Source organism: Ascaphus truei, unplaced genomic scaffold, assembly GCF_040206685.1.
Source record: "Ascaphus truei isolate aAscTru1 unplaced genomic scaffold, aAscTru1.hap1 HAP1_SCAFFOLD_594, whole genome shotgun sequence".
Lineage (NCBI taxonomy): Eukaryota > Metazoa > Chordata > Amphibia > Anura > Ascaphidae > Ascaphus > Ascaphus truei.
In genome coordinates this window covers 101,915-128,915 of record NW_027456927.1, presented here as the reverse complement: position 1 = coordinate 128,915, position 27,001 = coordinate 101,915, and the positions used below count along the sequence as shown (strand labels likewise).

General features: G+C 45.6%; 2 protein-coding genes across 7 annotated transcripts in view; one reads left to right on the top strand and one right to left on the bottom strand.

Annotated features, from left to right (window-relative positions):
* Nucleotides 1-10,599, bottom strand: part of FZR1 (fizzy and cell division cycle 20 related 1) — a 13,937-nt gene extending 3,338 nt beyond the window's left edge. Inside the window, exons 1-11 of one of the 5 annotated variants that reach the window (XM_075584435.1) lie at nucleotides 10,430-10,599; nucleotides 7,960-8,185; nucleotides 4,731-4,856; nucleotides 4,271-4,334; nucleotides 3,662-3,789; nucleotides 3,339-3,421; nucleotides 3,032-3,215; nucleotides 2,776-2,841; nucleotides 1,191-1,293; nucleotides 885-1,069; nucleotides 253-486 (exon numbers count right to left, since the gene is read on the bottom strand). In XM_075584435.1, coding sequence (XP_075440550.1) covers nucleotides 253-486; nucleotides 885-1,069; nucleotides 1,191-1,293; nucleotides 2,776-2,841; nucleotides 3,032-3,215; nucleotides 3,339-3,421; nucleotides 3,662-3,789; nucleotides 4,271-4,334; nucleotides 4,731-4,856; nucleotides 7,960-8,064 — 1,278 coding nt within the window. In that variant the 5' untranslated portion in view covers nucleotides 8,065-8,185; nucleotides 10,430-10,599. The other 4 variants (XM_075584436.1, XM_075584440.1, XM_075584438.1 and 1 more) reach the window with 4 other exon arrangements.
* LOC142485413 (uncharacterized) lies at nucleotides 10,584-27,001 on the top strand. Of its 2 annotated transcripts, none has more exons than XM_075584442.1 (3): nucleotides 10,584-10,744; nucleotides 24,296-24,595; nucleotides 25,727-27,001. In XM_075584442.1, exons 1-3 carry the CDS (start codon nucleotides 10,667-10,669, stop codon nucleotides 26,489-26,491), a joined length of 1,143 nt encoding a protein of 380 aa, XP_075440557.1. In that variant the 5' UTR covers nucleotides 10,584-10,666; the 3' UTR covers nucleotides 26,492-27,001. The 2 variants fall into 2 exon arrangements, with proteins under 2 accessions (XP_075440557.1, XP_075440556.1); XM_075584441.1 differs by lacking the exon at nucleotides 10,584-10,744 and adding an exon at nucleotides 12,296-13,670.

The following is a 27,001-nucleotide window of genomic DNA, read 5'->3' as shown; positions in this document are numbered from 1 at the left end:
TGTCATTAATAAAAGAGCTAAAAATAGCCTGATCCTGCCACAGAGGACCCCCTCCCTCCCAGTTTCAAATCTGTAAACATTTTTATACAAATATAAATACAGTTGGGGGTGACGGGAGGGGAACTGCTGCCTTAATAAAACAAAAAAAACTGATGGCTCCACTCAGCCTGTGTAAGTGTACAATTAACCCAGTGAACACACAGCAATGCAAAGGTCAACATGGAGGGTGGGATTTAGGGAGCGGGCACTCACCAGCTCATTGGCGTGTTTGGACCAAGCGAGGTTGCAGACCTGGGAGCCAGTGTCTATGCACTGCAGGGGCTGCCCTGTCAGTGTGTTCCAGAAACGGATGCAGCGGTCCGCGGTACCCCCGCCTGAGGCCAGCAGGCCATGCTGGTGAGGGGACCAGGCGATGGCCTTCACTGCAGCCAGGTGCTCTGTGTACTGCTGCACGGGGCTCAAGCTGGAGTGATTCCACACCAGGAGCTACATAAGGGGGTAAAAGGGGGGGAAGAGGAAGAAAGAGTATGGTATGTGACAAAGACACAGACAGAAGGCCTATGGGTTCTGTCCCTTCCCTGGCAGGATGACAATGACCCAGGAACACAAGGAGTCTTTCACCTGTCCCCTCCTGGCTCAGTGACAGGAACATAGGGACCTTGTTCCTCCCACCTACAGGGTGTCTCACAGGAACACAGCTAGAAGGGTCTACAAGCAATAATGTTCCTCTTACACGAGACAGGAGAGCTGTGACACAGCTTATGTTCCTCCCACCACAAGATGACAAAGACAGAAGGGACTTGAGGCCCACTGTCTGTCCCTGCAGGGTGACACAGAGGGGAGCTATGAGATATTGAGTCTGTCCCTATTCGCACACACTGTACCTTGTTGTCGTTCCCCCCCGATGCCAGGAGCTGGTGGTCTGTGGACCACTTGAGGCCGCACACCTCCTGCCTGTGGCCCTGCAATCGTCGCTCAGACTGGATGGGTGGGGTCCGGATGTCCCTCTGCAGGATCATCCTGTCCCTGCTCCCGGAGGACAGCTGGTCCGCGTTCCACGCCAGCGCCCCTGCAGGGGAGGGCAGCGAAGAGGGTTAAAACTCTGCAATGGGGCAGGGGTCATTAACAACATCAATGCAAGATAGGGGTTTAAAGGAAGAGATGCCCCCTGAAGTGGGATGCTACCTTACCCACTCGGGCTGTGTGCCCCTCCAGCGTGGACAGCTTCTTCCCAGCCGAGGCATCCCAGATCTGAACAAAGCCCTTGTGTGTTCCGACGGCCACCAAATTCCCCTGAACATAAGGAATCAGGTTACAATTAGATTGTCAGCTCTCTGGGTCACGTTGACAAAGGGCGACGGCCCGAAACGCGTTCGAGATTTTTAACCTATCCCATGCCATGATGTCTACCATGGAATAAAGGACTTTTATACCGGTATCTAGCCCCCTCATTGCTGCATTGCTGTGCTCCGTTTTCTTCCGTGAGGATATCCTGTTATTTTAAAAAAGTGTACTGTTTTAGGGCAAAAATCTCAATTTCCTCAGTCCGAAACGTCGATCAGTTCACAAATAAGTTTGATGTTTTGCTTTAAAGATCTATGGAGTCCTGACTTGCCGTGACATTCGATTACCCCTAAAGGGTGTAGCCCGTGCACCCGAGGCAGTATCCAAACCGTGATACGAGTGCTCCGACCTTTACCCAACATTGAGGCAGGATTGTATGCAACGTAATCCTCGATAACGTAATGGAAAAGCCATAAAAACGGTTTTATAGTCTAGCAAAATACAACATTGGTTTGTTCGGTTGAGCTCTCCTGGTTTTATTTTTGTACATTTGTAATACATAATCAGTTTTTATATTTGTGTGACATCTGTTAAATTCGTTATTAACTAATAATTTCAATATTGTTGTTTTCTTACATAACTTGAATGGTTTGGACAGATTCTTATTAGGCGGTTACGTACTTACCACATGTAACCGTGATGACACACAAATGATATTATATAAAATATACAATATGAACATTTCAATATTTTTTAAATGTATATTATACGCAATACATTATTATTCAAACTATGTGTGAAAAAATATACACACATACATATAGGTGTATACACACACACACACACACACACACACACACACACACACGTGATGGTGGCACTCTGTTTTTAATGTATTTCCAAAGCCAGAGTATTACATGCACTTACAACTCCACTTTTCTTTTTCTTTTTTAAACTTGAAATTTTTTATTACATTTTGCAAAATTATACATAAATACAACTTGAATACATTGGGGGGCGGAAGGGTGCTCCACTTTCTTTTAAAGAAAAAAAACATTCGTTTTAGTAAGCTTCTCGCCTTCTCCCTATTCTGTATAAATCTTTCCAAAATAAGGTCAATATAACTTTTCCTCAATGTTTAATACAATTCAGAACTGTTAGTAGTTAGGCACAGTACCACTAGATTAGGCTACTTTAACCACTGTATATATGCAAATATATTATCAAATGTATAATATATATATAAATCATCTACATATAATTTATTCCTAAATAACAATGAAGTATCTGTACTGGATTTGGAGGAGTGTAGAATTATGGCAAGTTATGAATTCTGATTAGTGAAGAAGATACTTTTCCCATAGATGTCACAGACTTCACAGGTCCCCTAAGGGCTGCTGATTAATACGGACTGTGGTCGCCACCCTCCTTAATATCTGACACGGCACCCGAGCAGTAAAAAGGGAGTAACAGGTCTTGGGTCACACTCACCCTCTCAGACCAGCCCACTGAAGTCACAGAGTCCCCTTCCACAGACAAGTCACATAGCCGTGTCACCTGTGGACAGGAGAACACAAGATTGTTGTAGGCCAGAGGCAAAAGTTAGTGCAGTGTGCAGGAGCGGACTCGAAGCGCAGACCCACACGTACACTGAAGAGCATCAAGAGACTTGGGGTTATCAGGGAGGAGCAAGCATGAACCTTACCACACGCAGATCCAACTCCCCACACAGCGCTCCTGCCCTCACCTGACTGGTGCACGCGCTCCAGAGGTACACACAGGTCCCCAGTCCCACGCTCAGCACGTTGAGGGACGACCAGTCCACCAGGTTGAGATAGAAGTCATCCTGCAGCTCGGGGGCATCCAGCACCTTGAAGGGAATCTTGGATATCTTACGAGTGGGCTTTCGTGGGGAACGCAGCAGCTTCTGACTGTGGAAGGGACGGGGAAGAAGCGATCTGTTACAAGTAATGCACATAGCGGAGACAGGAACAGGGTAACTGAGGGGCAACAGGATATACTGATCAGGGCACGCAGTGTCACCCACACCCCACCTCTTGTTGCTGACGGGTGACAGGGAGTAGGGAGACACCTCATTCCCATCATCTGGGCTGGAGCGCTTGGAGCTGAGAGAGTACTAGAGAAATACCGACAGAAGAACATAGGTGAGTCCGGTGGAGTGCAAGCATTAGAATAAATATCCTGAACTAACCCAAATACTATATCCCAATATGTGCCACCTTATTCTTTTAAATAGGATTTGTAGGGGTGCAGCCCTCACATCTTGGACATCTTTAGTTGGCAAAGAACAAGGGCCCACTGGCCACCTGCTTTTGGGGTACGAAGGTCAAAAAAATGGCAGCTGCTGTGGGATTACCGTGAACAGGCTCTTTTTTTCCGGGGTTGAAGGCTGCAGCCGGCGGTCCTCAGTCTGGGGGTCCTGCACTTTCTCGATCCCAGCACCCAACAGCTCATTCTTTAGCAGTGCAGAGTATGCAAGACCGTCTGAAAGGGTTTGTGAGGGGAGTGGGGGGGGGGGGGGAGGGAGATGAGAGGTGAGAGAGGGCAGCACATGCAGGAGTCTGTGACTTACAAACTCTTGGCAAACCTCAGATATTACTATCCAGAATGAATTCCCCCAATACACAGTGGACGCAAACCCTATAGATTCTAAAGGGAGTGCTGCTGCTGGAGTCTTTTTTATTAATTAGCGCAAAAGCACTTCACTTTTTAACAGGAGGTAGCACTGAGCAGAGATCAGCAGCCAGGTGTGGCTCTCCCCAGTGTATATTGATGCTAATTAGACCTTGATGGCTCTCAGCTGCAGACATTCAGATGCTGTGAACCATCATGTGATATTTAATTAAGCAGTCCACAAAAAAGTAGCCTGTTAATACCCGAGACACTTAACCCTTTAGTGCACTGGGAAAAGTTAATGTAGCAGCCCAAGGACCACATAAGGTGTATGTGGTGTCTCCCGCCTCACCTTTCCCAGTGTCCGAGGTGGCGTCCTTGGCTTTCCTGTTCTGACTTGGGGATTTTTCGTTTTCCTGCAGCCGGTAGGAAAAGGAAAATACCCAGTAATTATGCCACAGCTCGAGATCAGAGATCATACAGTGTACATTGTACAGTCTATGGTTAGGACTATCGTTATACATGGAATAATATTGGTGTGCTGTATGTGGAAAAATAAAAAAAATATGATATATATATATATATATATATATATATATATATATATATATATATATACACACATACATACACACACACACACACACACACACACACGAATATACTGCACATACTTACATGTAGTATGAATATACCCATCTAAATACACATTCATGTTTGAGATTTACTGTACACGTCCCCTTGCATCATGTCCCAGGTGAGGGGGTGTTTGCTCAGCCTGCCCTCCCCCTCCCAGGATCCGCGTCACTCACGTTTATCCGGTGGAAGTTGATGCTCCAGTTTGCCCCAGCTCGGGATGGGATGAAGCGGTCTCCGTGTTTGCTCGGAGAAGACACAGGGGAGTTTGACGGGGTCAGCGTCCGCCTCATCTCTGCTACCTGCAGTGGAGGGGGCATCATGAAATAAATATGGAGGTGTCAGTGCAGTGAAACCATGCAGCCCTATAACACCTGCAGTATCATTTTTACAAATTCCACACATACATTTAGCTACTTAACCCCTTGCTGTTAGAGGGGACTGCAAAGCATTGCTCCACAATGGCAGTAAAAGGGTTAAGTTCCAATACATATCACAGCATGCACAATAAATCGTTGTGGAAGGTCAGAGAGCACAAGTTGCAGTCCCTGAACTCCAGTGTGTAGAGCAGCTGAGGTCAAACAAACATACGGGAGCCAATGGGAGAGAAGGATTCGATGGTAACCCAACTATAGAGTGAATATAGAACAGCTATTACCCCAATAGCTACACTGAAACCAACATCAGATTAGAACTGCTCTCCTAGCCCCATTTGCTACATGCTAGTTTAGTTCTACCTGCGCCAACCCTTTGTTAATGAAAGAGTTACTACACTACATAATAGGGTATCCTTATTTACCTTTTTTTACACTTGTTCACATATTATTTTTAAACAGTGTATATTATTCCCAGGGAATTGACCTAAAAGCCTACATGAATATAGCTGCTAATCCCCTGCCCCAAGCTTTGTCTGAACAGATTCAGATAAGAGTTTATCTGATAGCCGTCTGCATGTAGGACAGTTCTGTGCTACCTGGTGAAGGGGAACAAGCCGCTGTGTCAATACGTTACTGGGGCATTGGGCCTTTATAAATGAACATTCACAATAACATTAAAAAAAAAATTGGGCTCTAAAAAGGTGAACTTTCAAGAGAAATCATTTTTGGGTTAACTTCATTTAACCCCATGTCTGCTGTAGAAGCCAGCAACACCTTACAAAAGCAATGTCACTGAACCCTTTAGTAGCAACAGGGTTAAAACCTCAACTGTTTCCAAGCACCATAGGGGCTTCCAATTCCAAACAGTTTGACCCATAAAGAAATAAGACATCTGGTCACTCACAATCTGCTCATCTCCAAGGCTCAAAATGATTCAAAGGTCAGGGTGCTGGTCTTTGTAGTGAGACCCCCCTCCCCCCATCCCCAAGCTATAAGCAACACTACAAAACTTAAATGTATGCCGAGGCAGAGACTTGCAAATTAAATAGGTTATAAGACCTTGGAGGCAGGAAATGAAACATTTGCACAATTCACTGCCAGAGGATCCTGCAACGCAATGGCAGCAAAAGGGTTACAGACGCATTGCTACAAATGATTAGTAGATAGCACACTCTGAGGCAGAGTTCCTGTGCTCCCAATGCATACTCCTAGCCCTGTACTATATCAATACTCCCTTGTATTGTGATACTGTGTACCATATAGAGAGGAATAGTTACCCCTGCAGTGCAGTCCTGGAGGACGCTGAGTGGGGCACATCTCTGACTCTTCATCCTAAACCCCGCCACGTCTTGCCCGCGAGATAGATATGTTATATATTATAACACACAGAGGAGGTCAAAGCTTGAGGCAGATTCCCAGGGTTTAAATGGCTTTGTTTAAAAGCACAGACAGTGGGAGGCAGAGGGGCTGGGCCCAAATAACAAAGAGGAAAGGGGAGTGGGTTGTGGGAGAGGCTGAAAACATTAACCCCCTGGCTGCTGCAGTCATTGTGTAGTAGTGGAGGGAGAAGGGAGCAAAAGGAGGGAAATGGGGAAGGGTATGGGGGAGCAAATACTTCTCAAAATAAAAAAGGAGCAGCTCGTTTGGGTTGGAGACGGGTGTAACAGAAGGCACTTGGAGGGGGACAGGCCCAGCATTTTGGAAGTGGGAGCACCTAGTAAAAAGGAACAGTCCCTTGTAGACATAATTAACCCTTTCAATGCCAGAGGGCCAGCAACATATTTCCCCCAAAGGGCTGAGATTAAATCAGAGCGATTTTTTTTTTTGCAATTAAAAATGCCAAACAGATACCTAGAAGTCTTTTAAAAAAAACATTTTCTATGGTTCGTTTATAAACCTGGTAAGCGGAGTGTTGGAATGGATTTGATTTCCTCTGGCTGCTCCCTTTTGCACTGCACAGAACATGAGTTTGCACAAGCAAAGCCCCCCTGCCCCCCACCCCTCTCTCCCTTTTAATCGACCAACAGGAGCCCAGTTGATAGATCAGAAGTTCAAATAAAATAAATGCTCTTCATTTTTCAAGAAACTAAAAAATGACACAACTTTTCAGCAAAACCTGGGTTAAAGAAGTGCATAGCCAGAACCCCTACTCCATCAGCTGTTACGACCATCCTTTGATGACTGTTTTAAGAGAATTATAGGGTTTTTTTGCAAACTAACAGGGATTTTACTTGCAGGAAATCCACACAACTCTCAGGGCCACAAATTCAAGACTAGGGTATTAATTATGCAAAAAAATAAAATAAAGCTATGTATGGTGCAATATACCCTGCTACCTCTGTATACGTTAAATAGATTTACAACCCACCCACCACCGGCCTCCCCATGCACTTACACTGCTACACTTTGCACGTGTCACTATAGTGTGTGAGTGTGTGAGAGAGAGATACAATGCACTGCGCTTTGGGAAGAAAAGGAAGCATTGCCACAAAAAAAAAACCTAAAAAAAACAACTTTGCAAGATTAACAGTGCCTTGGTCCTCTGCTATAAGGACCCATCAGTCAGGGCAGCGGAAATTCACTCATATAGAGGATAAACCCTTTGCGGGTCAGTCCCCTCTGGCAGCGAAAGGGTTAAGATGTGGGTATTGAATACAGTTCATTTCCAGCAACAGCAACTTACACTCCCTCTTCACCAAAGGCTGCACAACTGGCATCATTCGGTTGCAGAACCAGATTTACCAAGCAATAAAGATTTTTTTTTTTATTATTTTGATGATTTCTAAATCTGCAGCCATTGTCTGCTCCAGTTTAACAGCACTTTTGCTGCCGGGCAAGTTGATTGTGTGATTTCTGGGTAAAAACGTTATCTCCCTCTGCTTCTTTCTTCCCAATGAAAATGGGGCCCACAGCCAAAAACCATGCTACCAGGATTCCACCCCACAGGCGCCTCAAGTATACATTATAGATATTCCACCCACAGAAACGTTGTACTCATGCATAGAGGGCGACAGATCGGTGTGCACACAGAAAGCACTCTACAGGCGGCGACTTTGGCACCTACGCAGGGCATGGTGTTCTCGTTCTGGAGGTTGATCTGCCGCAGGAGGCGCCTCTCGTAATCCTGGTCCATGGCGGATAGGAGGTGGGGGAGGGGGGGGGGGAAGAGGGATGGGGAGGGGGGGTAGGGTAGAGAGGACCACACGGCTCAGCTCCTTCTGGGCAGACACCAAGCTGGTGCCCAGTGCAGAGAGCTACAAGGAGAGAGATACTGTGAGGAGATACAGGAATGCAGGGCTGGCACAGAGAGGCTGAGTACCCCCACCAGTGGTTGCACAGGCTTATGTAACCCCTTGATCCTACACCCCTTACTATTTTAGTTATTTCACACAGTGACACTGCATCTCACTCCTGCAGCCTCTCTTGCAATGCTAGAACTACCCATCCACACTGCATCTCACTCCTGCACTGCAGCACCCCCTGCTACTTCATTACATACAGCTGTCACTGCAACTCAACCCTGCAGCAAGCATCCCATTGACACACAGCTGTCACTGCACCTCCATCTTAGCTTGAGGGGTATCCTCTGCTATTTTAGTAGGGACACTACAGCTATGTCCTGCAGCATCCCCTTGCATGCCTGTACAGCGCACGCGCACACACACACACAGCTATTCCTGTACCCCTTTGCACACAACTCTGTTACTACCCCCCTGGCAGGGTAAGATTATTTCTTGCTCACATGACTGGACATGCAGGTTACCAATGTGAGCTTCACTTATGCACACTGAGGCTGGGAAGTCATGATGCGGGGTATTGAACAAAGAAATGGGGTTAACAGACATTTAATTCAATGGCAGCTAACGCTAGATCGGAGGTGCGATACCCAGCATCACGACTTAATGAATGCCGGCCATAGAGAGACCCTGCACAGGGACAGAGAGGCAGAGCTCAGTGTGTATCTGCAAAAGCTGTCAAAATTACACAAGCTATCAGGCTCGTGATATATATATATATATATATATATATATATACACACACACACACACACACACACACACACACACACACACACACACACACACACACCTAAATGCAATTTTTATATGTCTGCAGGAAAAATGATAGATATTACTATCATACAGTATAAAAAGCATCAGATTGATGGAGGAGAGGATATCACTGCACCAGGTAATCCCTTATACTACACAGATCCTACAAAAGAGATGGGCATCCTACATATCACCCTTAGGGCCTCTTTAAAACATTGTAGGATTCCTTGTGACCCTGTCTTATTTGTACAAGTAAACTCATGTTTACAGATCCTTTATGGATGTAAATATGAAATTTTATCTTCTCCTGATAAATTAACCTATGCAGCATTCAATGTGCCTGAGGGCTGGCCCTTTTATAAGGTCTGCAGCCAAATCATCGTATAGAGACCCCACAGACAGGAGTCTGCTTACTACAGGATGCATAGGGCTTGGCATGGTCCCTCTCCAAAATACCTACTGCTATATAGCACGCTGAGCCAGGTTTAGAGACCCCTGTGCCAGGGACAGACATGATTCTGATTTCCCGTAGCTTCATTTAGGATCTACACACACAGGACACTGTTCCTTTTTGAAGCATAATGTAAAATAATACAGGAGTATGACTATCATAAGGGCATCATCTTATATGACGCATTGCAATGCTTCTCTTCTACTGAGCTGTCTAAGTTTGAGCAGTAAAAGTCATATGAGGTTTTGTTTCATTCATTGAAATATACGGTTCAGAGGCCCTAATCAAAGGGGATCTACTAGTCTAGGCCAGAGCCACCGACATGCAGAAAATACATGTCAGTTCCCTGCATCCATAAGGCAAATTATACTGATATGCGCCTCTCTAGGCCAGAGATGCAAACAGGGAATTAAGATAACCCATCCCACAAGCAAGCAGTCTGCAAGAAGGGATGAGGGGCATCAGGAAATGAAAGATGCTTTTAATACATAAAGATGGGTGACTATATGATCTTGGCTGGAATGAATAACTGATGTGGACGCTGCAGTATATTTTAGGAAGGGGCACACCAGGAGGATGTAGATGATTGGGTAAGAGGGTGATATGGCAGAGTGGGGGTGTGAATGAGTAGACACTGAGGGCAGATGGGCGAGAGGGTTCATAGGGTGTGTGTAGAACAGGTAGATGAGGTGAGGGGGATAATAGGTTGAAAGCGTAGTTGGGGTGAAATGGGTAATGTTTGGTGGGTAGATGAAGTGAGGGTGCAGTTAGGGACGTAGTTGAGCTGTGGAGGTTATTTGGGGAGATGTAGGGGGTAGATGAGAACAGGTTATGTAGATGGTGACACTGACAGGGACAATAAGTAAGATGTAGAGCGACATAAAGGTACTTGGGGGATGTTATTAGGGTCAGGGAGACCTCCTCGTGAGGCTCTGCTCTCTGACCCACCACCCCCTCCGCTCTGCTCCCAGTCCCCGGCCTTCCCCGCTCCTCACCTGCCCGCCCCGGGTCTCCAAATTCTCGGTCCCAATATGGCGGCGCCTTCTCCGCTGCTCTCTCCGCTCTCCTCCCCCTTCACTCTCGGGCCGCGCGGGGCATCACGGGAGCTCGGCACGTCACCTCATTCGAATCAATACAGGAAGTGCAGGGCCCACGCGTCTCCATAGTAACCGGGCCTAGCAATGAAGCCTACTGCGACCTAGGGCAGCCTGGATCTGTCTCCATGGCAACTGATGCAACTGCGGGGATTATTAGTGCTATCACCCACTGCAAGATGTACCGGTCACCAGGCAGCACACACACACACAAAGGTCCATTATTATTATTATTATTATTATTCACTGGAAGCTCTCTTATAAAAGACAGGACCCCATCCTTTCTTGCAGATTATTCATTTTATTATGGTCACCCTGATTTCTTTGTAATTAATGCCATCCATATACTCAGCACCTTCCATTAGGTGCAAAGAAAAAATGTCTCTCAATTGGTTTATAATGATTTATTTCTGTCGTTAAATAACTCTATGCCCAGGACATACTTGAAAACGAGAGGTAACTCTCAATGTATTACTTCCTGGTAAAACATTTTTATAAACTAAATAAATAGATGGCTGTTATACCGAGCAAATGCATTTCTACAGATTTTGAGGCTAAACATGGTCGGAGCCTGTGCCTTATAGAATATTTTGTAAGCACTAATTGTAACTCCTTTGCTGTCAGAGCCATGCACTGCCGAGGGACATAACAACAAGCAGAGTGAATACCTGCACAGCAATATAATATCATGCAGTGATATACAGTAATACCACACAGAGAGATATAACATGCATTCCTCCTGTCTCTGTAAGTTCTCCTCACTTACCACTTAGATTGTGAGATCTTCAGGGCCGGGATTCCTTTTCCTATTGTTCTATGTCTGAAGCGCTTATTCCCATTGTTGTAATATTATGTCACGTGTATTCTAAAGTGCTATTTACCTGGATGGTGCTATATAAATAAAGATATACATACAACATTCAGTGGTATGATAACACACAAAGCTATATAATAACATGCAGAGTGATCTAATAACACAGTCATATAATAACACACAGAATGATATAATACCATAGAGAATTATATAATAACTTGAAGTGCAATGCATTTCTGGCCCCTCTGGCAATGAAGGAGTTAATTGTTGCCTCTGCATTTTAAGCTGCTGACACATAATGCCAGCAGCTGCATTAACTCACTAACACTGATGCACACCAATTTACATACAGAAACACACATTAACCCTACACTGGAGTAATATTGTGTTAAGAACACTATCTTTGAAGTGTTTTGAATCCCAGTGGCAGCTGCTTGCGACCTTGAACAAATCATTTAACCGCTGTGTGCCTCGGACACCAAAATTAGATTGTAAGCTCTTCAGAGCAAGAGCTCATTGGGGTAGATTCATCAAGTGCCTGCACGGTTCATTGCACATGATTCAAAGTCAACTTCCTATGGGGGTTATCTAATTGCCTTAAAAATTCGATGGACACTTTCAGTGCTTGATTTACAATATATATATATATATATATATATATATATATATATATATATATATATATATATATCAAATGTAAATATACTGTATGCTCATTTGCATGTCTTAGGCAGGTCTGCAACCCCGCCTTTCACCATTATCACCCAGCACACAGCACTTCCACTGCAGCAAGGGATTCTGGGAAATGACATGCAAATGAGCACACTGTCACTTTTTGCTTCAAAAACCATTTTATACATGGTTCCCTATAGGCTTAAGCTTGCTGCATGGTCACAGCTTTGAGCACAGCCAGGGTTAAGATATTATATATATTTTGTACTATGTTTAACACACAAACAATGCTGATGATGCACACACAGTATACATGCTGATTATGCAAAAACCTTACAGACACACAGATTTAACGTACAGTACAGATATAGAATGATATTCCCTCTAGAAATTCTGGGTTGTTTTGCCTATTTGGCTGACCACAGGACTTTATGCCTGAACATGCAGCTGGAGCCCAGCAGAGGGAAACTGATCGCTCAATACCTTCCCATGCCCCGATCCTCTTTGTGATATTTGAAGGAGCAGAGGCCTGTTAGAGAGTCTGCAGGAAGGAGAGGGAGAGAGGAGACCCTGCACAGAGAGAAGGGGTGACGCTGCTTGGAGGCTGGGGGAGAAAGAGAGGGGAATCTTGCAGGAAGGCCTGATAGAGAGAGGGTGCTTTGCAGAAAGACCTGGGAGAGAGAGAGAGGGGGTCCCTGCAGGAAGGCCTGGGTGAGAGAGGGGGTCCCTGCAGGAAGACCTGAGAGAGAGAGGGGGTCCCTGCAGGAAGACCTGGGAGAGAGAGGGGGTCCCTGCAGGAAGACCTGGGAGAGAGAGGGGGTCCCTGCAGGAAGACCTGGGAGAGAGAGGGGGTCCCTGCAGGAAGACCTGGGAGAGAGAGGGGGTCCCTGCAGGAAGACCTAGGAGAGAGAGGGGGTCCCTGCAGGAAGACCTAGGAGAGAGGGAGTCCCTGCAGGAAGACCTGGGAGAGTGAGGGGGTCCCTGCAGGAAGGCCTGGAAGAGAGGGGTCCCTGCAGGAAGGTCTGAGAGAGAGGGGTCCCTGCAGGAAGGCCTGAGAGAGAGGGGTCCCTGCAGGAAGGCCTGAGAGAGAGGGGTCCCTGCAGGAAGGCCTGAGAGAGAGGGGTCCCTGCAGGAAGGCCTGAGAGAGAGGGGTCCCTGCAGGAAGACCTGAGAGAGAGGGGTCCCTGCAGGAAGGCGGTGGGAGAGAGAGGGAGACCCTGCAGGAAGGCTTGGAAGAGAGGCGGACCCTGCACAGAGGTCTGGGGGAGAAGGGGGGGCCCTGCTTGGAGGCTGAGGGAGAGCGAGAGGGGAACCTTGCAGGAAAGCCTGGGAGAGAGAGTTGGTTTTGCACAGAGGTCGAGGTCCCTGCTTTGTGGCTAGGGGAAACGGGGAAGGACCCTGCAGGGAGCCCTAAGAGAGAGGGGGGGGTGGACTGTGCACAGAGACGTGTGAGAGAAAAGGGGTACCCTTCAAGGAGGTCCAAACATGCCTCTGAATGCGGAGGCCCAGCTGCTGCTTCTCATGTCTCTAATGATGAAGAGGAGGAGGAGGGGGTTGAGACCGCAGGACTGTCTGGAGCGGAGGGAGGCAGAGGCCAGGAGAAGGAGGAGCAGACTGAGGTTGTATCAACTGCAGAGGCAACAGCAGGTCCTAATGGTAAATATGGTGCACACCCAGATGATATTTCCTTGGTTTGTTTAGGATTTTAGCTGTTACACCCTTTGGAAACCACTTATGGCAGAAGTCTGCGCATGTAATAATTTTTTTCTGTTACCGCCTTGGCAGTGGGCACCGTTGGGTTAACTCCATCCTTAGCTTGAAGTAGGATAGGAAATTGTTTCTGCATCTACTTTTTAAAGTAAAAAATGCACTCAAGTGATAGTAATTAGAATGGCAGAGATTAATGATTGGATCACAGTGTGATTGCTCACTTTGAGTACAAACCCTTATTATTAAGGAAATCCTATTTACCAGCAGGTTCAGCATGTAAGCCGGTGGTGTCCCTAACATCAGTATCCAGAGCCATGCACGTATGGATCTCAAACATTGAATCATTAGAGAAAGGAGTCAAGCGAGCATCAATTCTTGGGCTGCGTCCAGGCTGAGAGTGAGCGTGCTCTCGCTCGAGCGCCGTGACATCAGGCGCTGAATAAGCAGGGACGATTCCTGCCCATTTGAAATTTGTTGTTGCGCGGGGGAGGAGGGGGGCTTGTCCGTGACGTCACAGAGCTGCTTCGCCGTCATGTGAACTGTTCACATGAAGCGGCCATCGCGCTACAAATTCACATATTTCTCTCTGCAAGCTCCGCGCTCAGGAGCACGTGTGAGCTCACTCTGGATCAACACACTATCGCAATGTGTTTGCTCGCACGCGTGCTCATCTTCACCCTGGACACGGCCTTAAGGCTCTATCTGAGATCAATAATATATTGCAGAAGATTTGTTCGATGGAATATGTTGGAATATATTGCAGGAGATTTGTTCGATGCAGTAAAGTTGGAATCTAGATCCACAGCTCTCTCTGGCAGCAAGGAGAGCGTGGTAGCATAGACACTGTGTGGCAGATTCTACCTCAAACAATAACATATGTACAGTACATTACCACTTGAGGGAGAATTTCTCTTTGGGAAGAAACTTGATGCAATTACAGTATATCCAAAGCATCAGGAGGTAGAAGTGCGTTCTTACCCCTAGAAAGAAGAACAAGGATATTTTATTCCTCAGACCGCCAGTCTGAAAGGATGCAGTAGAGATAGGCAAAATCCTATCGGCTGAGAAGACCATTTTCTCAACAGTCAACCTAGAATTGGGGACAAGGAGGTCTTTTTGATGGCCCCAAAGGAAGAGCGGTATTCGCCAGAGGAAAGTTTGCATGAAGGTCAGAGAGCTCAGCAGCCCCCAGTGGGAGGATTTTATTATTCCAGTACAGGACTATGTGGCCACATATCTCGCTGCATCCATATCGTTTTAATTCGCTGTTTCACTGGCCTTACTTGAATCACATCATTTTGATTCTTGAGCGCTCTTATTTTATTACATTAGAGTTATGTACTCATTAATAAAGTGTGTTTTAAATTTATCATTTATTCACCCACTACATACATTTATCCACTAGTGTCCCTGTGATCCAGAGGTGACGAGTGCTCTCCTTGGGGTTCTTTCTTTCTTTGTTGTTCTATTCTGTGTGAGTTCAATCAATAGAAGACAGATGGGTCCTTCAGATACTATCGTATTGATACCATCTGGGGTTCAAAAAGTTCCCAAAAAAGACAAAAAATTTTAACAAACTGTCCACGGACAAAAGGAACCAGAGGTATGCATACCATCTTGGGAAGTCTACTACGAGGTAAATTAATAAAGAGTACCTCAAAGATAAACAGCAAAATATTCCAAAAATTCCTGGTAAAGACTTGGATTTAACGCTGTCCTATACCTAAGAGAAGTAATCACGTACAAGTTAGAATTCAAAATGATCTAATTGAATATGATCTTCCAAGAAGTTAAACCTTACAATTGGATGTTATTGGTGGATCTAAAGAATGCCTACTTGCACTTTCCAGTGGCAAGGAAACATAAAAAAAGATGTAAGGTTTGCAGTGGATCATAGGCATTACCAGTATGTAGCACTTCCATTTGGCCTAGCAACGGCACCAGGAACCTTCACCAAAGTTCTGGCACCCCTAATAGCAGAATTGACAGATGGGTATCCAAATATACCCATATGTGGATGATCGGCTTGTGAAATAGCAGGACATTGGTCAATTTATTAAGGGACGCAGATGTAGTGATCTACAACACCATGGCTGCATTGTGAACAAGGATAAAAGCCAGCTAGTTCCGACTCCAGTATCCTGAAGTTTTTAGGAATGGTGTTTGATACGGCAGAAGTGATAGTAGGACTGCCTTACACAAGGGCTTAAGAGATTGCAGCTCAGACAACAGACCTGGGGTGATTTACCCACCTCCCCCCTTAGGCCGCGCGTATAGTGCCTGCGCCGCCACCCAAAAACAAATACATTGCCGCCGCTGCGTCCGCGTATAGTAAGCTTGACGGCGGCAATGCGACGTTGTGTTGCGGATTTTGGAAGCCGGGAATATTTGATTTTTCAAGGGCTGTCGCCTCGTGACAGCCCCTGAACAAATCAAATGCACAGAATCCCGCGCCACCGCCGCAAAGCGAAATATAACTTTCGCTAGCGGCGACGGGTGACATCACCCGTCGCGGGCACTATACGCGCGGCCTTATCATGAACTGTTTGTTTATCTGGTATGTTAAGAGTTAGTCGGCTTTACCTTAAATTCCTTCCTGTAATGGGCAATTAGGTCTGTTTTTGTAGGGAGGTCATGTGATTTGCGCAGTATAAGTTTGGGGATGCATTGCAGGGGTAGACATAGCACTTGGTGTTCATATTTAAGTGTGCCTGGAGTTATACAGGTGGTGGGCTTCGGCCGGCTTGGATCATGCAGTAACTTCATCTACATGAGGATATTTCTGAATGTCTTTCTGTGAGCCTCCTTCTCTACACCCGGGGTGCACAAACTTTTTTCAGTCTGCGCCCCGTTGTCTGCTCTCCCCTCCCCCCCCCCTGCTCACGCACCTCCCCCCTCTTACCTGGTGTCCGGCGTCTTCTGACGTCATTTGACGCTGCATTACCATGTCGACGCATTGCCGGAAGCCACCGGAGACCAGGTAAGGGAAGTTGGAGGTCTCGTGCGCGCTTCCCGGCATTTAATTTAAATGCCTTGGGGAAGAGCGCGGGGCCTCTGTAACCGCCGCGCACCCCAGTTTGCGCACCCCTGCTCTACACTTGTTAGCCTGCACCGTTACCCTCCCCCATTTTCACCACAATCTCTCTCAATACTTATCCCATCCTCACCCTTCTTTTCCTCCAGTTTGCTGCAACCTCTTTTCTCAATAACACTTTCTCTTCCTTTAACCTGCCTCTCAGCTCTCCTTAATATATTCACATCTCCTCTGTTCGTCCCTCTCCTTTACACACATGAACGCCACTGCTTTTCTCACTTCTGCCACCTATCCCCTCTCCTCGTAAGAGCATGTGCTCCTTCAAGTCTCCTTTCCCTCTTCCTTCTCTTGGCTGCTGGAGACATTTTTTTCAAACCCTGGCCACTCTCAAATTCTCATCTGTAATATCTAAAAGCTCCAACCTATCTCTCCCCCCCCCCCCCCACCTGTCTCCCTTTTTTTTCTGGAATGCTCGCTAACTCTCAAACAAAACACTAACTGTTCATAACCTGTTTCCCTCTCGCTTCCTTCACCTCTTTGTACTGACTAGAAACTTTGCTCTCACACACTGACTCTTCTCTCCTCCACTGTAAATGTCAGTCCTTACCTACACCTGATTCCCCGACGCACTCATCCTTTGAGGCCCATACAATTCGCCTTTTCTCTTCTGCTCTTTCTATGCATAATGCTGTAATCTATAGGCCACCTAACTACATCGTCACACTCCAATTTCCTTTCCGACTTTGAATTCTGGTTATCCTTCTTCCTGTCTTGTGACTTGGTCTCCTAAGATGAGAGTGGGTAACTATCACATTGATGACCCCTCTAATTCCTAGGCATCTCACTTCCTCCAATGGACTGCTTTCAGCACCCACAAGGATGGCTGCTTCCATGACTTCATCTTCTCAAAAAACTGTTCTTTATCTGATTTTTCAATCTCTTCTTTCCCGCTCTCTGACCACAACCTCATCTCTTATTTTCTCACACTCAACCACCAGCCTCTCCTTGCAATAGTTGCAACCTGCTTTCCATTGACCTTTACTTCTTGGAATCCAGCCTAAAATATATATTTTCTTTTCTTTTTTATTTCTTTAATTTTTACTACCACACAATTCTGAAGCAAACAGCCTTGTCACAACTTTACAACAATGTTCCCGTCTCCTCGCTTGACCAGTATGCTCCTCATGTATGCCGACACTCACGGCACTCCAACCCACAGCCCTGGCTAAACACACAGACACCGCTTTCTGCATTCTTGCACTCCTTCCGCTAAAAGCCTCTGGAGGAAGTCACATACTGGTTGATTTCCTTGACTACAAATTGATTCTGTCCTGCTTTAACTCTTCTCTTTTTATTGCCAAACAGGGTTACTTCACCTCTCTTATAAATTGTCAAAAAACCAAAACACGCCACATCTTGTGTCTTTGACAGCCTTTCAACTTCCTGCCACACCATGCTCCACTCCTAATACACCCCAAGAGTTTGCTGATTATTTCAAGTGCCAGGTAAAAGCTCTCCGCAAAGAAATCCCCTCTGTCCCTTCCACACCCCTCATTCCTAATTCTCCTCCATCTACTTTTTTTTTTTTTTACTCCTCTCTAGCTACAGAGGAAGACGTATCTCTCGTGATGTTTTTCCTCAACTTCCTGAAACCTCTCGTTTCTACCATTGTCCCCATCCCCACTAAACTCTTTAACTCACCTGTGTTCTGCTACTTTTCCATCTCTTTAAACAAGCTATTGCTATTATTGAGCCCTATTATTAAAAATAACAGCCTAGACCCTACCTCACCTTCTAACTATTGCCCTGTCTCCCTCTTGCTTCTAATCTTATGGAACGAATTGCTTCACTTTCTGAACTCCCATAACCTACTTGGCTACCTCACAGCATACTCTACAGAAACCACATTCACCAAGTTAGCTAATGACCTAAATCTCAAGGAAAGACTTAATTGTTTTTGACCTATCCTCCGCTTTTGATACTGTTGCCCACCCTCTTCTCCTACACATTTTTCATTATTGGCATTCGTGGCATGGCCATCTCCTGGTTTTCCTCCTAACTCTCTCACCATTCTTTCATTGTCTCTTATGCCAACTCCTTAACCTCTATGAAACTCTGTAGATGATGTAAACCAAAAAAGACGGTGTAACACAGCGCTAAAAAAACATTAAAAATATGTGCTAAATGAAATAATTAGTGCAAAATATATAAACAACTGGCAGCCAGGTGAAAACTGACCGTACAATCAGTAAAGACCATAGAAAAAAAGAGAAAAACCGGCGCCAGAATGTCAATCAATTCCAAACCATAAATTGAGATGTCCACATAAAGGTCCTTAGATGAACAGAAGGAATAGGTTGACGACTCTCATCACAGACCGCGCAATATGTAAAAGAAAAGAAAACAGATTATAGTGCAGTATGCCAAATACTGTTGACTTAAAACAGGATCAACTAACAACACATAACAGACAAGACAGACAACACAACAACACTAGCAAGGCTAAAATATATTATTAAAAAGATATTTATTGACACAGCTAATGCTAAGTTCCGGAGGATCAGTATCCAGAGGGCTAAAAATGAAACCCTACTCACAGGACCCTGAATGGGTAAAGGCAGTTCACACTGAAATCGCAAGTGTAATCCTCCAAAGATGGCGACCGGAGCTCCCTCGCGGGCGTCCCCACGTGATAGGGGTGGAAGGTGAATCACTCGAACTGCAAGGCTTTCCGGCAGATGTGACGTCTCGCCCCTCAATGCTCCTACTGCAACGCGACGTGGTTCTCCCAATGCGAGTGTTCCTCTCTCGCTACACTGCCCCCACGGCTTCACCAGCTACTCTCCAATGTCCTCCAAGAACAAGACGAGCTCTAAAATACACGAAAACCTCCCGACGCGTTTCGTGCGCATGCGCGCACTTCTTCAAGGGATGAAGGGATGTTGCCTTCGCAACATTGCTACGATACGTCCCTTCCTATGTTCCACTACCACTACAACATTAATGAATGCCCTTGTTCCCTCCCGTATTGATTACTGTAACATTCTTGTATCTCGCCTCCCTGCCTCACACCTGCTTTCTTTTACAGTCCATTTGAAATGCTGCTGCTTGAATCATCTCCTGCTCTTCTAGGCGTGCATACGCTTCCGACCTGAATTCTTTCTGTCGGATATCTATTAATTTCCATATAATCTACAAAATGCTCCTCCCTTCTTTTTAAGGCCCTGCACCTCCATATATCTCAACTCTAATCTCTCGTTATATACCTACTCGTTTCCTGCTCAACCCAACGATGTCTCGTCTTTGCACTTTTTTACCTCTACAGCCCTCTCCAGTCTTAAACTTTTTTCACTAATCTCTTCCAACCTATGGAACGCTCCTCCACTCAATATTCCTCAAGCACCTTCACTTCCCGCACTCACAGCCCAGCTGAAAATCCCCCCTTTTAAAAGAGGCATCTCATTAAACGTTCTACTCCTCTGCTACAAACTTGCACTTGACCTCCCCTGACTGCACTTCTAACAATGTACTTTTACACCTAATGTGTCTCTAAGCCTCCCAACATATCACTTAGATTGTAAGCTCTTTGGGGCAGGGTCTCCTTTAGCCTTATGTTGCCATTTAGCTGTTTATAAATTCCCATTGTAAGGTATTTACCTCCTATTGTAATGTTGTAAAGCTCTGTGTGCATTGTTGGCACTATATAAATAAAATGATACATACAAGGACAGCAAGCTTCACTTCAGCAGCCGACTGCATGACACTTCTAGGGAAGTTGCATCAATGTTGAATGTAGTGAAATGGGCCGGACTACATATGAGACCTCTGCAAGAAAACTTTCTAAAACAATGGAATGAAGATCCAAAGGATATATGTAAAATAGAAATAAGAGAACCTAAAATGGTGGGACAGTCCCCCAAAACCTTCAAGAAGGTCACATCCCCCTCACCAAGTTCGCTGGCTCACCATCACCACAGATGCCAGCAATTTAGGTTGGGAGGCTGTAGAGGGAGAAAGGGGGTGGCCCGGGATTAAAGGGGTTACACCCCATTTGGCCATCCCCTGACCTCACCCGGGAGTCAAAGGGTTAACTGGGCTAAGACCCAGAACGGTGATTTAACCCCGGTAATGACATGTACATGTGTATTCCCCTGTTTCCCCTGTTTTATTGTAACAACTGGTCTGCAGCCCACACACACTGGGATCCATCCGGGAGCACAAGGGTTAATAGTTGTATAGTGGTTATAGCCCTTTGTGTAGATTTTCCCACCTTTTCAGGCACCATTTTGCAGGGTCCCATAGGCCGCCATTAGGGCTCAATGCTTTTTAATGGTGAATCTTGCTGTGGAGTCCGGTTCCTGAGAAGACCAGCAGATGGCGTCCGAGAGGGAGAGCGGCGGTTTCCCATTGAAAGTCTATGGGCTCATTGACTTCAATGGAGAAACCCTCGAAAGAGCTTTCCAGGAACAAGTTGGCTGCCGTCCAAACCGCTTAACCGCAAAGCGGATACAATTTCAATAGGAGAGCTTTGATCACTTACAAGTCAAGTTCAACGACAAGTGGCGTGGGAATAAACAGTTCTAGGGCCCCTAGGAATAAAATTCTTTCTGTCCCTAGTTCCTAGACTTCCCCCCACTCGACCACAACCGGGTCCCCGTATCCTGGACCCCCGATAAGGGTCGAACCCATAAGAGCGGGCCGCGCCATAGGTTCCAATGGCGGCGGCCGAACCGGCTCAGGAAAATGGCTAAGTGTGAAAAGCTGAATTTTGATATTCCATAGCTCCGGTTCCGGAGGGTCCAGAGAGTCAGGGTTTGGGGTATCTGTAGCCACTGCTCCGGCATCGCTGCAGAACCATCCTTGACCCTCTGAGACCAACCCGACGGAGTATGGACCCCCTTGAAAGTTCGGGATTTCTCCCATAGACTTCAATGGCGGCCAAACCCAATTGACCGGCTACGGCGGAAAACTCCCATTGACTTCAACGGCGGCATCGCCCCGTTGAAAGTCTATGGCGGGGATTCCCATAGCCGCCAATGGCGGCAGTTTACCATTGAAAGTCTATGGCGGCGGAACCCGTTGTTTTCAATGGGGATTTAGTGAAAAACCGTGATTTCTTGTAGCGGAGATTTGTGTATTAAAATGAAAAATGATTTAAGGTGCATTTGTGTAACTCCGGTTCCGAAGGTCGTAGCACGTCCCTTTTGGACCATACGGTGTCCCAGTTCCGACATTGAGAACTGGGAAGTTTGGACCTGCTGGACCCAGCGGAACCGGATATTTTAATACGTTTATGTTTTATGTTCAATACTGTATCCCAAGGTATGGATAGAACCCAGAGGAAATTCTTTTGCATGCCAGGATAGCAGATGGCCCTAGAGGCGACCCAATGTCTAGGACTTAAGTATTGTTCAAAGGGTTTTGTCACCCTCCCTGTTTATGTGAGGGCGGAGAAGGCTCAAACCAGAGCGGTTTTTAAGTGTCCCATTTAACACCTTCAAACAAAGGTTTTCCAGCCAGAGATCCAAATGGGTAGACTGGCTGGCATTCTATTTGCATATGTGGGGCTACAGAAATGAGACCCCAGAGTTCTACTGTGCCTGTGCCAGCTAGCAGGGGGGCATGTATTAAAATGTGTTCCCACGTTAAAGATTGACTGGAGGTAATTGAAAACCAATCACAGGTACTTAATGTTAAGGATAGAGGGATAAAAGGTTTATAAACTGCTGTCCCCCCTATATCCTTGGTCTTCGTTTGCTGATATGGTTACCTGATATCACCTGAATGATTACCTGATTGCTAAGAGAAATGCTACATCATACTTCTCATTCCCCAACCCCTAAGTAAGTGTACTTCTTGTCTGTTACTGTATTATTCGTGTGTTCACCTATCCAAAGGAATAAATATACTTTATTATATCTAAGACTCGTTTCAGTTCAGACCCAGTGATAAATATATATAATCTGTTATATATATTTATGTGATCTTATACAGCCTGCCATAATCTCACCATGACAGAGGCACAAACGAGAGCTGAAATAGTGCAAGGAAACTGGTCAGTAGCAGACCGCAAGTTACTGTCAAATCTGTGATAAAAGCAGCTTAGATCGCACCAAAAGTCTTCCAATGTTAATTAGAAACGAAAACATACAAATAAGGTCTGATAACAGTACAGTAGTGAAATATATAGCAAAGCAAGGAGAAACAAGGAAGGAAAGTTTGAAGTCGACAGCATCAATCCTTTTGTGGGCAGCAAGTTATGTGACGAATATCACAGCAGTCCACATACCAGAACCACAGAATGACAGCAGACTGAGTCACAATGCGATGGGTGGGTGTGGGACAGCAAGGTATTTCATCAATGACCAAGCCGAAGTGAATCTGATGGCCACCTACAGCAACTGTCATTAACAGAAATTAACCTTCCGCTCGCTCTTAGATCGTTTATATTAATTAGTATAATTAAATACTTAGGTGCATAGGGAAAAAACGACTAAATGCTTAGTAACGTGATATGTGAGGTACAGCTCTCACATTAGGTCCCTCTATATTGCTCTCAAAGTACATATTAGTGTTATTAATATGATAAAATCATCAGGAATTTCATTATTCCTATAGAACAAGGTATTAAATACACCTTATATGTACCACTGACTTCAAAAAGAATATATGAAAAATAATAAAATGTTATTTATCAACAACGACGCTCGTGATTTATTTACAGTAATAGTTAAAAATGAAAATCCCCCAAGTGAGGAGCAAATCAAAACTACTGACCATTGGTATTAGTCCCAAATATTATTGATATAGGTTAAGTATGTTTGAAAGGTATCTTCAATTAGTACAACAGGATATCTCCTATATTAATTAGTTGTTAAAGCGCTATAGGATATAGTAGCTACAATAGAAAATATCAATTGGACCTATTAGTAATTTGATCTGGTATATAGCTAGTAGAAATCCATACACCATAGATCCGGTGTCATACGTTGTAACTAATAGCTGATCAGTCTAGTTGTAATCAAATTAGGGCACACCCTGCATATGTCAGCAGATGATTTCCAAATATACCAGGCACTGTTACAGGTTTTTAATATACAGTATAGCAGAGTTATACAAGCTCATTATACTGTATTATTTTATTTGTCTCAAGGTGCCAGCAAGGTGAGAAAAAATACTTTGTAATTCTGCTTATATTTAAACACTCTTAATGGTAACTGGTGTGCCTGCGTCTATAAATATATATGTATGGATTGCTTCTTTAACACTTCAGACCCTCCAAAGACTCAATCTAAATGTCCGTGCCATATTTAATGGGTCGAATATAGCTAACTGCCACCATATGTTTTTTTTTTTTATATCAGGCATATAATAATAATGTTATTTTGAGGAGGGATTGAATTTGTGGACGGATGCCAATCATATTAAGTTAATTAACCTTTAACCTCTTTGCTGGCAGAGGGGCCTGCAGAGCATTAACGCACATGCAACTTTGCTGAGTAATTACAAACAATATATATATTTTGTATTATTCCAGCTGTTACTGGCTAGGGGAAGAGATGTCCGTTGCCCCCCAGCTAGGACACTCGCTCACTCTCACCACCACTCCTTCCTGAAGGATTTCGGGGCGCGCGATTGGCTGGACCGGTTCCGCGTATCCAAAGACACCTTCCTCTACCTGTGTGACCATCTGCGCACCCGCCTGCAGCGCCCGGGACTCACCCCTGAGGAGAAGCTGGGCATCGCCTTGTGGAGGCTGGCATGCAACGCTCAATGCCCCCTGCTCCGGGAGATGTTCGGGGTGGGACGCAAGGCCGTATACAAGTGCGTGAAGGAGGTAAAAAATCTTGTTAAAAAAAAAAAAATCCCCCATTTCCATCCTAATTGCCAACTTCCCGATTTTAGCATCAGTTATTTTGATGTCACGTTTTTTTTTGGTGTGGGGAGACTTTAAAAAAATATATATGGCTGCCATTTGGAATTGTCCCGTGAAATCGATCGCAATCATTAAGGCTTTCTTGCCCTATTGAGGGCTGTTCCCTTGAGTAGCCAATAACAGTAATTGGCACAGTGTGTTAAAGTTGCTTTACCTCCCGGGCTTTTTATTTTTTTAAAAATATATTTGGAGCAGGGGGTCTCTGGAGCTTAACTGCGTTGATTTCAGCTCCGGGGACCCCCTGCTTCCTGTGATACTTACATGTGAAGGTGCTGCTGGCGGCAGCTCTGTCAGGGCACAGAAAATGTCTATTTTAAAGTCCTACAGGCCAATGGGAAGCTACGTCATCCCCGGCCTCTTCCTATTGTTGGCCCAGCGTGCTGGGGTACCTTTTATATAGGAGTGAGATACCAGAATCACCTTCAGTTGTAAGAAGCAGGGTGTTCCCAGAGATGACATTAACACGGTACAGCTCCGGACACCCCGTTTCTCACCTTGAAAAGGCTCCATTGAGAGGCCGAAATGTTAATCTAGTAAAGACACATTTATTGTACCATTTGGTGTATCTGCTTTTTTACCCTTCTAAATAGTACAGTTTAGTATGTTGGCTCCAATCTTTTGGGTTGTTACTGTTATTGTGTGCTCTGACTCCAAGTCGAGTATACGGCTCAATATTTTGCCTAGTGAACGTATCGTAATAAGATAAATAAATGCAAGAATGAGCCACACAAACCCAGCGGCAGGAAGAAGATGGCTTTGCAAGGTACGTGGTCTCACACTGTTTTAGTGTAACATATCGATAGACATAACCAAAACTTATATGACCACTTACCTTGCAGTTCTGTCTCCTTCCTGCTGCTGGGTTTGGGTGGTGTGTGTGTGTGTGTTTTTATATTCACACGCGTTCTATTATCATAAACACAACTATAAAGGAGAAGATAGTTGCAAATGAACATTTATTTTTATTGTACTTTAAAAGCAGCGATACTGTGTCCCCCCCTGGTGCAATGACCCGTTCTTTTCTTATCCGAGGTGTGCCAGGCCTTGGTGACCGTCCTGAAGCCTGTATACCTGCACCCGCCTGATCGCCAAGCACTGAGGGACACTGCACGGATCTTCAATGCACGCTGGGGCTTCCCACACTGCGTGGGCGCAATAGCAAAGCTGTGTATTCCCCTGCCTGAGCATGCAAACACAGGTGGTGCCCAGTCGCTGGTACTACAGGCAGCGGTGGACGGGCAGGGCCTCCTGTGGGACGCCTGCGCCAGCTTCCCGGGGGGTATGGACAGCGCCACAATATTGGAGAACTCACACCTGTGGGCGTTGGCACGGGAGGGCGGGCTCCTGGCAGCACCCAGGGAGATGTTCTTGGGTGATGCCCGCAACTACTTCTTGTTGGGCGATACTAGCTACCCGCTGCAGGACTGGTTGCTCAAACCGTACTTGCAGGGGAGCGGGCTAAGTGAGCAGCAGATACGATATAACAGGCGCCTGGAGCGGGCACGCAGCGTGGCAGAGATCGCCCTCCTGCGCCTGCGCGCCCGCTGGCAATGCCTCCTGGTGCCTGCCGACTGTCCACCCGGACAGGTGCCAACACTGGTGCTGGCATGCTGTGTGTTACACAATGTGTGTGAGGTGCACGAGCGGAGGTTTGATGCACGCTGGCTGGAGGATGTGGAGATGGTGGACTCCCCTCGCGCCCCCTCACCCCACTGCCTTTCTGTTCCCATCAATGCTTACGCCGAGCAGATACGGGATGCGGTCTGCGGGTACTTTGAGAGGCACGCTGAAGGCTAAGCCTGGGGTGGGGTGCACGTTGCGTGCTGTGTTGGTCACACCTGTTTGTACACCTTGCTTCTCTGCAATGTATCTGAGACACCTGGACAAAGTGCCACTCACAGAACTGCCATCTTAATATTTTAAAGCTGCAGACAAAACAATATCCTAAGTGTTTTTTTAATTTATTTTAATCACTTCTGTACTATGAGCAAATACTTGTAGTATTTTTTTAAAACTCTGAATTACATTTTTAATGTATTTTATAATGTAACAAGCCTTTTTTGTTTCTATAGCAACCTTTTTACAAAGTCATAGCTACTGAGTCAATACTCTGCAGCCATTTAGTGAACCCCCGAGCCGAATCTTCGCCAATTTAGCTAATTACTTATCATTGTGTAGTTGTATTGATGCACATATTCAAGGGGGGGAGGGGGGAATGGCAGCTTGGACTGCTGCTTTAATATGTGATACACTAAATGTGATGATAGGAAATGATATGCCAGTTTATGTATGAAAGGATCAATCATT